The sequence below is a fragment of the Emydura macquarii genome, unplaced genomic scaffold (assembly GCF_026122565.2).
Source record: "Emydura macquarii macquarii isolate MOO-44397 ecotype Brisbane River unplaced genomic scaffold, CSIRO-AGI_Emac_v2 contig_1253, whole genome shotgun sequence".
Taxonomy (NCBI): Eukaryota; Metazoa; Chordata; order Testudines; family Chelidae; genus Emydura; species Emydura macquarii.
The window spans coordinates 92,326,015-92,341,807 of record NW_027131390.1 but is presented as its reverse complement, the minus strand read 5'-3'; the positions used below and the strand labels follow the sequence as shown (position 1 = coordinate 92,341,807).

At 40.0% G+C, this 15,793-nt stretch overlaps 1 protein-coding gene across 1 annotated transcript in view; it reads right to left on the bottom strand.

The window, feature by feature from the left end:
* LRP1B (LDL receptor related protein 1B) overlaps positions 1–15,793 on the bottom strand; it is a 1,171,881-nt gene that overhangs the window by 241,247 nt on the left and 914,841 nt on the right. Inside the window, 2 exon segments of the mRNA XM_067549510.1 lie at positions 2,978–3,165; positions 4,818–4,958. Coding sequence (XP_067405611.1) covers positions 2,978–3,165; positions 4,818–4,958 — 329 coding nt within the window.

Below are 15,793 nucleotides of genomic sequence, written 5' to 3'. Positions count from 1 at the left end.
GTTGAGGTATGGAATATCTAGATTCCTTGCTTTCTTAGGTGAACCACTATGACAGCCAAGCATTTGGCAAATACTCTCGGCCTTGGTGTGGCCTGGTTGAAAGACCAAACGACAGGATTCTGTCGTGAGAGGGGGAATTTCTCACTTTAAATCTCAGATATTTTCTGTTTGCTGAGTGAATTGGTATATGAAAGCATGCACCTTACAAATTGAAAGTCTTGGGGAGCTAAGGATGAGATTATATAGGCTACAGTTACCATGTTGAATATAAAACTATGGATAATGTTGCTGCATCACCTCTAATCCAGGATTGGGAAGCAGTCACCCCCCCCCCCCCCCGGCTTTGTTTTGCAGGATTAGAAAATAGTGAGGAAAAAATACTTCCCTTTGGACACTAGAGTAGAGATAGGCAGAGTATGACTCTTCTGTTTCATGGCAACTTTTAATGTTTCAAAACTGGTTTTTGTTCCACATTGTAAAATAGTCCAAACCTTACAAACATTTTTGCATAAAAGGAATTTTGTCAAACTGTCCATTTTCAGATAGGAACCTGAGCTTTTCAATATGGGAGGAGCACATGTGTGGGGTTAGGGCACTGACCTGGAATGTGGCAGACCGGGATTTGAGTCCCTGTTATGTCGGATTACGAGCAGAGTTTTTCATGCCAGACACATCCCAGGCTAGTGCCCTGGCCATCAGGCCACACAGTGTGGTAGTCTCTCCCTCAAACATCATCGGTATGTTTCTGTGACACATTTTGGCTTTGGCAAATTTTGGCATTTTTCAATGAAAATTCAGATAATCAAAAATATTTTTACCAGCTCTACTACAGAAGCATTTTTATTTATTATCATATTATTATATTATATCATTGTATCATCATATTTATAAACTATTTTTATTGCACCAAGATTTAGAAGCAAGTCCACTTCTTGCTATAATAGTCTTTCATAAGAGGAGTCTCTGAAGGTGGACAGGGAAGGGGAATGTGGGGTTAGTAAAACTGTGAAAGAGAAAGGAATACCCCACTAAGACCCAGTGGTCTGAGATGTGATCCCAGACCGCCTGAAAATATATTTTAAAAAAAAATCCTTTGATGCCTCAGGCTTATCACTATAAACTTCATTTCATATGGCAAGCACTTCCCAAGTGGCAGAGAAATGGCTCTATATATTTAGCAAGACTCAAGAGGTTTAAGATAAGAATTTTGATGTGACCCAGACTCTTCCAGTTTTGAACTCCACTTTCTTGTTCATGTGTGAAATCACATATGACATAATCTGCTTGACTTCTGTAGCCATGGCTGCTATAGTGACAGGAAAATTATTCCTGTGATGAAAAGCATGTCTACACTAAAAACTTAAGTCGATTTATGTTAGGTCGACTTACAGCCACCGCAGTAATTATGTCCACACTACTCTTCTTCTGGCAGTGGTGCATGTTCTCACCAGAAGCACTTCCACTGACTTAAGAGGGGCAGCATGAGGGACTGAGAGCCTATGCTCTCAGCTCCACGTACAACTCCCCAGGAGCTGGGCTCCCCCGGGCTCTCAGCTCCCCACCAGGAGTCCGAGTGCTGCCCCATTGCTCATGGCTCTCTAGTCTGTGCCAGGAGTCTGGAAATTGCCTAGTGGTAAGGCAAGAGTCAGCAGGGAAGGGAGCCTTGGAGCAGCACCCAGCGGGGAACTAAGAACCAGGAGGGGCAGCCCAGTGGCAATTTAAGAGCCAGGGGCACCCAGGCTCTAGCTGGAGCTCCCCACCCACCCAATTTTCTTGTCAATTTTACAGATTTCATGTGGAATCATGACATTGATAAGAATGGCAGCCAACAGCTGATGTAAGTAGCCTGCAGTGTTCACCAACATAAGCCCTATACCTTTTGTGAAGGTGGAGTTTTTATGTCAATGTAGTAGGACACTTACATCAGTAGGAGCAAGTCTGTCATGTGCACAGTGACATAATTAGGTGAACATTAGCTGCCTTATGTCAACCCAACACTGTAGTGTAAAACCATAGACAAGAGATCCCTCCTCAATCTCCAGAAAAGCAGCTGGAGATGTCCCAGAAGTCTTTAGAAGATTCAGGGAAGCAAAGTCTACCTCATGAGTGGCCCTAAGTTTGCAGTTCAACAGGAAGAGATCCAGGTAGACAAGAACCTACCATCCATGAAAAAGGAGGTGAAACTAATTCAATAAGGCAGCCTTGTCATTATAAAACAAAAGGTAACAAACACCAGGGAATCCATTCAAATGTTAAACAGTCATCCTAAAGGTACAAAGGTGGAGTCCCCGCATCAGGGGAAGAGTGAAGCATTTCTTGGAATTTGGAACAAAACAATATTCAGCCACTGGGTCCTAGACATGGAAGCATAAGGATATATAATTATCAACTGCTCCAGCATCTCATTCATTCTATTAATGAGCAAAATGTGTGAGTAAAGTTGAATGCACAAATGGAGGTCACATTTTGAAATTTTGGCTATTAACTGTTCAATTTCTCTTCTTAATTGTCAGTCAACTTGTGAAAAGTTTTCTTTTTGTATTAATTACTATTGGGGGCATGGTCTCATAAGCAACTCTGAGATCATTTGTTTGTGTTTTTTGTACATCTGCATGCTTTGTTTTGTTTTTTTAAGTGCTGTATCTTTGAACTTTTGTTATTGTAGGTTCATCTTCATCATCTTTCAAATAAAATATTCATTTATTAGTTTTTGCAAATATAAAGAAATAAATGTTGAAATTACTTTATGTACATTTTTCCATTGGTTATAAATTGAATTTATGCTCGTAGTTTTTACACAACCAATTGTCATTTGCATACCATATTGATTTGCACGTGTTTGTCATTTTGATGAAGTTACTTGTTTAAAAGCTAGTACCACACTCTGAAGTTCTACTGCATTCTTATGTGGTTTAAACAAACACAGTTAAGGATTAAGAACTTATATTATACTGTATTACACACCATGACTACCAACCTTGTACCCAACAGGAAGATCCTGACAATCTTGAGAACAGCCACTGACTTTCTTACTCAAGCATTCATTGATATGGCAGTTTCTTTCATCAGATCCATCACCACAATCCTCTTTAATGTCACAGACATCTATTTGGGGAATGCACTTGCCATTTTTGCACATAAAAAAAGAATTGTTGCATGACTGTTCTGGAAAAAATAAAAGAAAATAAAACAAATGAAGAGCATGCCTGTGGTTCTCATACTTTTCCAATCATGTGACCATGCTCTTATAGATTTTCTCATGGACCAACTCCAATCTGTGATCTGTGGATACCAGCTTCTGTCCTGTTTGTGACTGATCACATATGATCGCTATCATGACTACGTAACTGCTTATATGGAAAAGTTATATTAGTAAATTTTACTTTCATTTTAGATATCTATATTAAGATAAGTATTTATTCCTTTCTGAAAAAAGTAAAGTCTAATTTGGAAAATTTTACAGGAAAACTAGATAGTTCAGGAGTATCCAAGACATGTAATAATGTAACTGTGTTCTACAAAAGCTAAAATATGAAAAATAACTATAAGGCTAGGCACACAAAATTGAGGAGGAATTGACAGGCATATAGGGAGCCCAAAATTTACCTCTTTCCATTGTGAAAACTGACCATTTATTCCTACTGTTTGTTTCCTATCTTTTAACCTCTTACTGACCCATGAGAGGACCTTCCCTCTCATCCTATGACTGCTTACTTTGAGTAAGAGTCTTTGGTGAGGGACCTAGTCAAAGGCTTTCTGAAAATCCAAGTACACTATATGGAACGGATCACCCTTTTTCACATGCTTGTTGACACTCTCAGGGAATTCTACTGTGCACAGTAGTTGCACAAACTGAAATTAATATTATTGTTTAAATATCAATATTCAACATGGCTCAACATTCAGGGACCAATCTTGATCTTCATAAAGGAGATAGGAATTTTACCACTGACTTTAACAGAAACAGGATTAGACCCTTATGGCCTGCTCCTAATTTGAAATAAATATGCACACTCACTCATTCACAGAGCAAATTTCTGCACCTGTACTCAGGTATTCTAGATTAGTAATAGAACCTTAAACAGTGTACATTCGGATCCTCATAATATAGCATTTTCTTGAAAACAATGAAAGATCTTCATGGAAGCTTGTATAATGGGCTACATTAATGCCTTAATGAAGTGATAAGGTATGAGTGGAATAATTGTTCACACATAGCTCTCCCCTTTTAGGAAGACATGGAATAGGACACTACCTCTAGAGGAGGATTCATTGGCACAACAGAAACAATTAATCCTTAGTGGCATTGATAAAAGGAGTGGGAAACATTCACATTTTGTGACCAACTAATAAAATTGGAGAAAACTTTAAAGTGGTGTGAAGCTGAGAAATCCAACATTTCTCCATTCTGGTTTGGTTCAGTCAGTTTGGTCTAATCCTGTGTTACTGGAATGTACTGTTATGTCTGTTCTCTCTACTTGCCCAAATTATGGCGAGAGCAGGTCAGCTCCTATAAATGTGGATAATAACTACTGTAATATTGGCTTGTCTTATACTAGCTGGACACACGTGTAAACAAACTAGAAACTCCCCTGCACCATCTGATGTGGCTAGCTTTATTTTATCAGCTGAGACCAATAAATCACAGAGTTTTTGGCTGTGCAGGACTGACAAATTACAACTGCATCCTCCTCACAGGATGAATGAAACATTAAAGAGACAGGACTATACCATACAGTCTTCCTACCTACAATTCTAAATTAAGCTTGTTGGAAAAAAATTACATATGTGATTTTAAAACATGTATAAATATGAACCTGAACTTTTGCATTTTATGTTTATAGGAGCTTCATCAGAATGATCTGGGCAGTCAAAGTCCCCATCACATTGCCACTGGGAATTTGAGAGACACCTTCCATCAGCACAACTGAATTCTCCAGGACTACAGTGACGATACCCTAGAAAAAGAGTAATGAAAGCTTTACTGCTTCATATTTTGCATATGCACATATTTTAATATAATTTCATAACAAAATCTATACAAGTAAACTCACTTATCTATATCTATCTCTATGTAAAAAGAGATACAGAAAGATAAATATGCATATACATGTGCATTTCAGTTCTCACAAACGACAGACAATACACGTGCATTTGTGTTATAACAATCAATATATTCTTGGAACCCTTTGACAGGTAGTTAAAAAGAGTCTTTTTATTTCTCATCTCTAATGTAGTCGTGGATATATACAGTTTTTCTGTAGACATTGTGACATCATGTCGTAGCTGTGAAATACAGATTTTAAAAGGTGATATACCACCAAATAGTTCTTAGGTAATATTTACAACTTCTGTCCCCTTAAAAGTTCTGGGAGACCCACAGTTCCAATCACACCCATTCTGATTATCAATCTGGAAGCCCTCCTTAAAAATACAAAATCCTCAAACAAGATTATTTTCTGAGATGCTCAAATAGATTTCTTACAGGGAAAGTGTTAATATATATTCAAAAAGGACAACATCTAGAATTTGCTCTTTAGAAGGGAGTCTGTGCTAGCGTTTAAAAAGAGAAATTCACATATGGCAAAAACTCAGAAGTCAAATAAAAACTTTATTTTCTTTCCTTGCAATTTTAAAACATAAAGGTCAGGGTTTTTTTCAGGTGGAAAAATCACCATTTTCTTGCAAGAAACAGTTTCCACCAAATCAAATGGATGCTTTTTCCCAAGAAGCAGAATCTTGCCACTTTTGTACAGAGCTTGTTTCATTGGAGAAAAAAAACCAAAATTTTATCTTAGGAGCACATGCATACTCACGAAAACATTAGGTTATGCATGTGAGTAAGAATAAAGTAAGAATTAACTTGCAGTTGTTTTTCATGCCTTTTTGAATGTTCAAATTCCAATGGATTTTATCAGCAAAAAGGAGGTTTTTAAAGCTCTAACAACATCTTGCTCTTTCTGATGAGCAAATCCAAGATGATGCTTGTTTTTGAAGCTTTGTTTCATCTGCAAAAATCTTAGATGAGCATTAACAGTGCTACCTTACAAGAAGGAGAACTTTAATACCTACTAATTTTCTTTCAGTTATTCTAATCTACACCATTTGGGCATAGATCTTCCCTGCGAACAGATGGAGTCAGAGCACTTGACCTTCTGAGATAAGACATCACTCTATTCAAGAACTTTATCTTCTCAGTATCCTCTATTGACACTTTGAATGGAGTTAATGTACTATTTGAACCATAAAACATAATTATCTTGTTTAAAACTTGTAACAAACAGTAGAGAAGTCAGAATAACTGAACAGGGAACTTTCATAAAGCTATAGCAATTTTTTTTTAAAGAGACTGTGCTTAAAGGGAGATGGTCAGGGCTGGTACAGAAAAACTCAAAAAGAGGAAATTAACAGGTACTTCTCCTTGCTTCATTCTTTTATACTAAGCCAGATGTTTGGGACCTCCCAAAGCAGTACTAACGTATTAGGGCCAGCTGATGGTTTCTGATTGCTTGATATTGGGATTCCCTCCAAGATCTTTTTCCATGCAGCTTCTCAAGAACTGAGTTCAAGTCTAGCCTTCATCACTCAGCTATCTTTATTTGGCATACAACAGTGCTACACTGAGTTGATCAGACTCAAATACGGGGAGCGGGCGGTTGCAAGGTACATCACAACTTCAAAGTTACACAGAAACCATCTCTCTTTATATACGTTACACATCGTATTGCATTCACTATACATTGCATCATACATTTTTGGATTGTCTTGGTTACTTTGCAGTAACCAATCCCTGTGAAGCATGCACTGTCCACGCACTGTCCATCTTTTGACTTATTCTTTACCTCATCTCTACATTCCTTACTTATTTTGTTCCTTGTTATCTAGTTCAGAGTAAATAGTTTCCTGGGTGTTCTCCCTCTTATCTTAGTTAGTTCAGATATTCTGTCTTCTTAGCTTACTGACCTTTTTATTTATCTTATTTAGCACAAGCATTCTACTTTCAACCTGATGATTAATTGACGTCCCTCATTATATCTTCCAGAAAATGAGGCCTCCCTCCATGTGTTAATTACTCATGACAGACCAGGCCTCAACTACACCTGAGACACCTTTGTGTGAATGGATGTCTCAGCCAAAGCCTCCACCTCTTGTCTGTAGTATCTGGCAAAGACATGCACTTAACATCCGATCATGCTAGATCTGATACATAGGTGCCTCTATGATGCTGCTATAATCTGGTTGAATGGACTTTGAAGGAATGTGGAACTGAAATTGGATCTTCTTTTGTATTTCTAAAACTTTCCCAATCAGTTACTCTAGTTAAGTAGAAATGGTTAACTCCCATGATCCTTTTCTTTTCTGGAGGACCTCATGGAGAACAAAGCATTTCCCTGAATTCTTCTCTCCTCAAGAAATCTTGTATAAGATTCTCCACAACAGAAAGCCTGACATTCCCATATTTTTATGGACAAATAAATGATCACTAAAAATAAGACTTGAAGGAGTAATGGAACAGAATCCATATTGAAACAGTTATCAAAGATAAATAGAACAGTAAAAATATTAAGAGAATTCAGACCCAAATTCAGATGCAAAAGGGATGCAATTTGGTAATTGCCTTGAGGACTTCCACCATATCTGAATATGATATAATTAGAAATGATAAGCTCCATCTATAAATACAGCAAATCGTTCAAATTGCAGATTCAATGAAATATAGACTTTTATCTAAGCAAACTCAGGAAACAGTCAAGATGTCTACTACCTTGGCCTTCAGGTATACCAAGGAGAAAAGTTTTTTTTTCCAGATTCTTAAGTGAGTGAAGTGATGTGGATGGCAACATTACCTTTTCTGAATAAGTTTCATCATATGTATTTTAATGACAATAAGCAGGATTCAAACAATGAATTGAAATTGGTTTTCATGGTGAATTGAGCTCTAGTTCAAAAAGTTCTGTTGCTGAATACTTAAGTTGGTTTAGCAGGCAGAAGCTGACCTTCTCTGGCCATATTGTCTGCCAGGTCTAGTTGAGACTGTTACAATAAATCATAGAAATGTAGGCCTGCAAGGGACCTTGATAGGTCATCTAGTCCAGTCCCTTGCATGGAGACTGAACTAAGTATTATCTAGATCATTCCTGACAGGTGTTTGTCTAACTTGTTCTTAAAAACCTCCAAATGCTGGAGATTCCACAACCTCCCCAGATAATTTGTTCCAGTGCTTAACTACCCTTAAATTTAGGAAGTTTTTCCCACTGTCTAACCTAAATCTCCCTTGTTGCAATGTAAGCCCATTCTTGTCCTGTCAACAGTGGTTAAGCTGAACAATTTATCACCTTCCACTATATAACAGCTTTTTACATACTTGAAGGCTGTTATCCTTTCTCCCCTCTGTCGTCTCTTCTCCAGACTAAACAAATCTTGTTTTTTTCTATCCTTCCTCATTGATCATGATTTCTAGATCTCTAATAATTTTTGTTGCTCTCCTCTGGACTTTCTCCAATTTGTCCACTTCTTTCCCAAGGTGTGGTGCCCAGAACGGGACCCAGTTCTCCAGTGGAGGCCTTACCAGTGCTGAGTAGAGTGAAAAAATTACTTCTCATGTCTTTCTTAACACATTCTTGCTAATACACCCCAGAATTATGTATGCTTATTTTGCAACAGTATTACAGTGTTGACTCGTATTTAATGTGGGATCCACTATAACCCCCAGATTCTTCTCTGCAGTATTCCTTCCTAGGCAGTCATTCACATTTTGTATTTGTGGAAATGATTATTTCTTCTTAAGTGCAATACTTAGCATTTACTCTTGAATTTCATCCTATTTGTTTCAGCCCATTTCTTCAGTTTCTCAAGATCATTTTGAATTCAAATCCTGTCCTGCAAAGCTCTGGAAGCCCCCTCAGCTTGGTATTATCCACAAACTTTATAAGCGTACTTTTTATGCCATTATCCAGATCTCGTATGAAGATATTGAATAGAACTGGACCTAGGACATATCCCTGCAGGACCCCACTCAATAAGCCCTTCCAGCTTGACTGAAAAATTGATGATTACTCTCTGAGTACGGTTTTTCCAATACGTTGTGCATCTACATTTCAGTAGATTCATCTAAGCTATATTTCCCTAGTTTGTTTATGAAAAGTTCATAAATGTGCCAAAACATCTTCCTATTTTCTGTGGAACTATGTTTATTTGGGATCAGGTTGGCAAAGACATTCAGTAGGATGAACTGCCATTCCGGAGCTAGACTAGAGCATCTGTGTTGCTTTCTGCTTCTTCTTTGAGCCTAAGGAAATACTATTATGTTTTCATGTTGAGTCAGGAAGGCATTAGACCATCTCCTTCCCAGTCCCTGTGTTTATCAGTATGTCTCTTAAACAGAGAGGGCACCTCAAGTCTAGATTACTGCAATTTGCTTTTTCCTTGGCCCAGAAGGCCACCCACAAACTACAGGCAGCTCAAAATAACAGCCCATCTGCTAAATGAAGCAAATTGCCAAGAGAACATAATGACAATAATCCATGATCTACACTGGATGACATTTTTATCTTCAAAACCCCACACTGACTAGTACATAGCATTCTCAAAAAGTGCCTGTCTCCTCCTGTTTCCATGGCAGTTTTCGTCCTCAGGAATACTGCCAATGACAGCTCCCAGATTTAGACTTAAACAGGCTTGTGTGTAAGCATTCTTGGTTGGAGGAGCTGTAAAACTCCTTCCTAATAAAAATCCAGACTACATCTATCATTTGCTACTTTTAGACCATGGTGCAAGATTTGTATATTCTTGAAAACATTTCCTTCAAAGCCATGTTGTGAATAGCCCAGGAGCAAATAAGTAACCTCGAGCAAAATACCGAGCACCTATCCAGACGCACGCAACTCCAAAACAGAGGGGGAAAAAAATTAACTCCTTTCCCTAAAGAATCATCATTATACATTATCTAACTGCACTTAGACATTATGGTAATGAATGTCTTAGAAGGGACAATTGCTCCTTCTTTGAAGATTTCTCTCTTTTAGAGATCTTCTGCTTCCAGCATGAGTTAAAAAGGAGCTCCCTTAGCACTCAATTTTTTTTTAGCCTTCCAAGACACTTTTGGAACAGTGTACTTCTGGGTAGATACTAGGTGGGTCCATATGTCTCCCACACGAACTAAGCATACTCCAACCATAGGTACACTTCAGAGGCCTCAGAACACTCCTGTAAGTTCTTTCCAATAGAGGAAAGTGAAAAGCCTTCCTAACTGACAATGATCTGATATATGAAAAACCCCATTATTGTTTAAACAAACATCAAGATTCACATTCTGATGGGAGATGAACAACTCCAGCTTTGCTAACCCCACCTGTAAATGATCTAATTCACTATTGCCTAATCCAGGTACTACTCCAAAGGGCATATATTGATCAGAGCCCTCAGTCTGCCACAGATTAAGTCTGTCTCTGCTAGGTAACTTGGAACCAAGGAAGTCCCACTGAACACTGTACATTTGCAGGACTTCCTTACACAAGGGAGACAACATGAGGCACCAAATGTGGTAGCCAAACTGGTCAGGTGAATGAAGTCTGCCATAAGGTTACCAAAGTCTCTGAAAGTGTATCAGTCCAAAGGAGCGACTGATTGATCCTTGGATCTCTTCCAAGATGATAATTATCTAGCCTCAAAGCCCACACTCTTTGAATTAGTATATAGATATACACAATTATGTGGTAGTATACACTGATTTTTGTATCCTGAACCATTGTGCACATGGGTGATCTATGGCCTGGCACATGGGATAAGTGTAAGATGGACAACAACAGAGATTGCTATACATTTAAGTACAAATAAATACATAAGTAATATGGGGAACTCTGTGGAAGTGCAAAGAACGATTGGCAGACAATGCATTCGACCTCTATGTGCCCAAACACAGCTGAAAAGCAGGTAGTGGAAAGTCCTGTGGATCTGAAGGGCCACACCTACTTCATTACCCCCAAAGCATCCACTTTCCATGTGCCTACTGCATTGGTGTTTGTGTGAGACCCCTGACAAGTATGAAGGATATCTCTGGTAAACTGGCCCTTGTATACAGAGGTTAAGGTACCAATTAAAAGATGTGTGCATTCTGTGAAGCTCCTAGTTTCTGTTAGTGCACCAAAGCTCCTAAAAGTTCCTGAGAGTTCATTTCATATTTCAGACAGTGGCGTACTGAGGCAGGAGGGAGCCATGACTCTGGGTGCTGCCCTGGAGGGGGGCACCGACCAGGCCCACATGGGAGAGGAGTGGGGTTGGGAGGGGGGGGAGGCTGCCATGCTACTTGGGGCAGGAGCGGCTCCTGACTGGGCCCACATGGGAGAGGGGCAGGGGGGAAGAGGCGGGACTGGGAGGGTGAAGCAGCAGCTGTGCTGCTTGAGGGTGCGGCCGGCACTACAGCAGCTCCTGGCCAGCCGCTGTTAGTGTGTCGGGGGGAGGAATGGAGAGGCAGAACGGCCGGGCTGCCCTCGGCACTGGGGGTTGCTGCACTCTGTCCCTGGAAGGCTGAGCACCACTGGAGGCTCCACGGCCAGCCCCCCAGCAGCACAGGTCCCCCTCCCGGCAAAGAGGAGGGGTGCAAATGCCAGCCCCGGGCGCCGGAGACCAATGGTACACCACTGATTCCAGATCTGGGATTTTTATTTCTCCTATGTCATAGATTTGTACTGGAGTTGTGAGACTTTGTTAACAAAGGGTCTCTCGCTCTCCTTTTCCATTGGTGCTTAGAGGCCAGCTAAATGTTGCATAATAAGACCATATCTTACAGTCTCATTTGTAGTGCTGGGCTGACACTGTGGCAGAGGCACCACATGAAAGACCCTATAATATAATATAATATAATATAATATAATATAATATAATATAATATAATATAATATAATATAATATAATATAATATAATCTGAGATTTAGTCAAAGTTCCCATTTGGAACTGTGTGAGCATTAGTTGTCAGTGAGTCCCAACATGCTGTTATGAGGCTGTGCCCATCAGCACTGAACCTGATTATACAGCTTGAGCTCTTAAATACAGTCTCATTGTTCCTAGCACAGCAATTTGATGTGCCTAGTGACTAGTAATGAAGCCATTTAGATGGGCAGCTGTAGGGAAAAATGGTAACATACACTTGGAATGAATGCATACTGGATATGTATACTGGGAATCTTCTTAAAAACAGTGTCTATTCTGGCCATTTACTCTCTCTTTCCTCAAACAGGATTATAAGGGCACAAAAGGAGGAGTGGCCACAAGTATCCTTCAGTTCCTTTAACTGACTGAGAAATACCTTTCTGACAAATTCCAAAGAAGAAGGGAAGGTGGTCTGGGCACGTGGACCATATCAGCAATAATTCAGGAAGAACTACCGTTACTATGGTAAGTAACCATTTTTTTCCCTTTGAGATTTGCTTATATGGATACCCATTCTTCAGAGAGTAAAAAGCAGAAGTAACCCTCCAGGAGATGGGTCTAAGGAGGAGCAGTTTAAAGTGACTTAAAGTTTGTTCTCCTGAATGGGTCATCAGTTTAGAAGGCAAGCTGAGGGGTAATGCTGCATAAAATTTTATACAGAGTTCAAGGTAGCCGCTTTGCATATATCAGTGATGGACTCTGCAAAGGCATGCTGTGGAAGCTGCATTAGCACTAACCTAGAGTGTCTCGATAGCTGTAGGTGGATGTCAGGTAATTAACAATCATGGTTATTTAGCTGAGTTGGACGGATCCATATGTCATTAAAAGTCTGGGGAACCTGCAGTTAGACTTGGTCCTATATAGCTAATAATTTAAGATCTCTAAATGTCTACAATACGGATCCTAACCTTCCCTGTTGTGAGCAATTAGGAAAATTGCAGGCTGGTTAATGAACTAACTTAGATGGAAATCACAGACCATTCTAGACAGGGTGTATTAGACATTTTGTCCCTATGGAACACAGTTAGGGCTGAAGATATGTCACAGAGCAGTAACAGTTAATTTTGTAAAAGTCACAGGTTTAGGGGTAAATGATGTGTAAAGTGACAGGTATAAATCATATTGAGAAACTTTTTGAGTGACCAAATTTGAGTGAGTGGCATTGCAGCTTGGTGCATGGTTGCATGCCATTCAGGTTTGGCCCAGCCTTCCATCATGATGGCCAGGTGAGCAGGCCAAACCTGAAAGGCACAATGACTCCATGCACCAGATGCAACAGCAAAGTGGAGAGCCAGGACCAACTGTGCAGGGCAGGTGACAAGGTGGGACAAACTCACTCTCCAGTCCTCCTCCCCCCTCCAGCCTCTCCTCCTCATGGGGCCATTATTAGGGTTGTGGTGCTGGGGTAGAGGGACCTACTGCACGTGATCAGTGCCCTTCCCTTCAAATTTGAAAAGTCACAGACAAACAAACATCATAGTATTCATGACAAACCTGCAGCCCTAAACGTGGTATAAAGACAATCAGCCCTCAGGCCTGAATCTTACCAGCTGTCTGGATTGATGCTATTGCTTTTAGGAATGCCATCTTAACTGAGAAATGCAGAGAGAGCAGTCTGAAAAAGACTGGTACAGACACTGAGCTTTCTGAGGACAAAATTCAAATCCCATAGTGGAGGCAGTTTAAAATAAGGGAAGTAACACGTGGAGCTAGCCTTTCATGTTTCAAATGTGGTTATTGTACAGTAATGAAAAGGTCATCTCATGTATCTGAGAGTGGAAAACTGATATCATAGCCATGTTTTTATTGTTGCAATTGCATCCAAATAAAATAGGGCTCAAGGGCTATTTCAGAACTTCCCCCTTTTGAGCTTGCCAGATGGAGAAAATTTTCCACCTCATCAAGTACGTTTCTCTGGTCAAAAGCTTCAAGTTTTCCAACTGGATTTTTTAAAGCACAGCAAACCACCATAGATCTAATGCTCCCAGAAATGCAGAAGCCAAGCTAGCAGACAGAGAATTCAGAACCAATATAAAAATCTTGTCCTGAACCTATGCCAAGAGATCTGGTCAACTGGGAAGACCCAAAGTCATTTCAAGGAGGAGAACTAAAACTACTGAGCCCAAAGCTATTATCAAAATCTAGACTCCATCCTGTCTGACTTCTGAATAATCTGCTGGATCAACAGAATTAGGTGGAGTAGATAGTAAATAGAGGATTTCCTGACCCCAAACCCAAAAGTAAAGCATCTGTGAATGATGTTGCATTGCCTCTAGACTATCCTGAGACATCTCGCATTCTTCTCACTCTCTGGAGACTAAGATCTAGCTGGGAGTTTACCCCCTTTTGGGACAAATAATGAAGGTTTGAGTTCACAATTTAGTACCTGCATTGCTTAAGGAGTTTGGCAAGACATAGTTTTTCCTTGGCAGAAGAGCCATTGGAATGAACTGATGGTGGATGCTGCAAACACAGGGCAACTTCTAGATGAAAATCAACCATTTTCTGTTAAACTATCTGAGTTAAAGTTTTAAATTGTCCAGAGTGGGAAATAAGGTTACAAAGGGTCATTTAACCTATACATATTGTGCAAAAATGTCATTAATTTCATGTATTTTGAGGATTAGAAGTCTCTGTGTTTCACTAGCATAGTGTTTGCCTGCATCTAAGCTCCCATCCTTCATTCGTCTAGAAGCTTTGCCTCTATTAGCTATGGACCACTCACAAGAAAAATCAGTTCAGACCTATGTCAATGGAGTAGACTGCACCAGTGTGCTAATTCTCTTTTATATGACAGGAAGGATTGACCACCAGTGGCTCTCCATGAGGTGCTCTTGGAAAGCACCCTACTTACATTGCCAAATGACTGAAAGGAATGGCACCCCAGAGGCATAAGGCTCTCAAGACACAAAGTTACCCTGACAGAGAAATACAGATCCCCAAAGGCCATAGAAATCAGAGTGCCTAAGACAGAGCTCTAAATCTCAGATCCTGGGTCCTGACTGCCCTTGTCAGGATCCTGACACTTGCTCAGGATGTCACTAATGGCTGTCAGTGACAGGTTACTTTGGAGCTGGGACTCTGCTGGCATGGTGCCTTCTCAGGGCAATAGTGCTTAGAATCTCTGTAGCACTAGCATCATTACCTGACATGCAAAGGCCATCCTGCCTTCAACACCAGTGATAATTAATGTTGATCCTATTTGATACATTGATTCCTCTGATCACTGGCACTGGACCAGTGCTTCTGCACCTCTGTGCTAAGCGTCGTCCAGTGAATCGGCACAACTTATTGTTGAAAACCAGTCTGTCTGGCACACTGGGGCGATTGACCATCATTGCCTTGATTGTGGCACCCACTCATACTGGTGCATGAGCACCATTATGTTTATTGTATTAGCACCTATATTTTCATATCATATATACCAGTTTAATAGGATGGGGAGTGCATCAGGAATAGCTGAAGTGGCCATTGCCATTTTTTCAAAACATCCATCGGCACAGCTTTGAAACATGCGTCGACTGGTAATCTTGAAGAATTTTGCCCAGCTTATGTAGCTCCTCAGAGCATCCAGTGTGAAATAAACAGAGTGCTGGCAGCTCTTTGAACCTCAAAATGGCTGACAATAAGGCGTTTTAAAGCGCTGCATAGAATGACTTCTCAAATCATCCCTCAAGACAGTTTTGAAGTGCAATGGAACATCTTCAAGGTACCAAAGTTTCATAAAATACACCAGTATTGGTTAATTTTGCCAATCTGGATGGCAGATAGAATTGGAATAAAAAAAGGACAAGAACTGGTTGGAAACCAGAACAATAAATAAAGTGTCTCTCTCTTCTGTCTAAGGAACATTTAGAAACCACG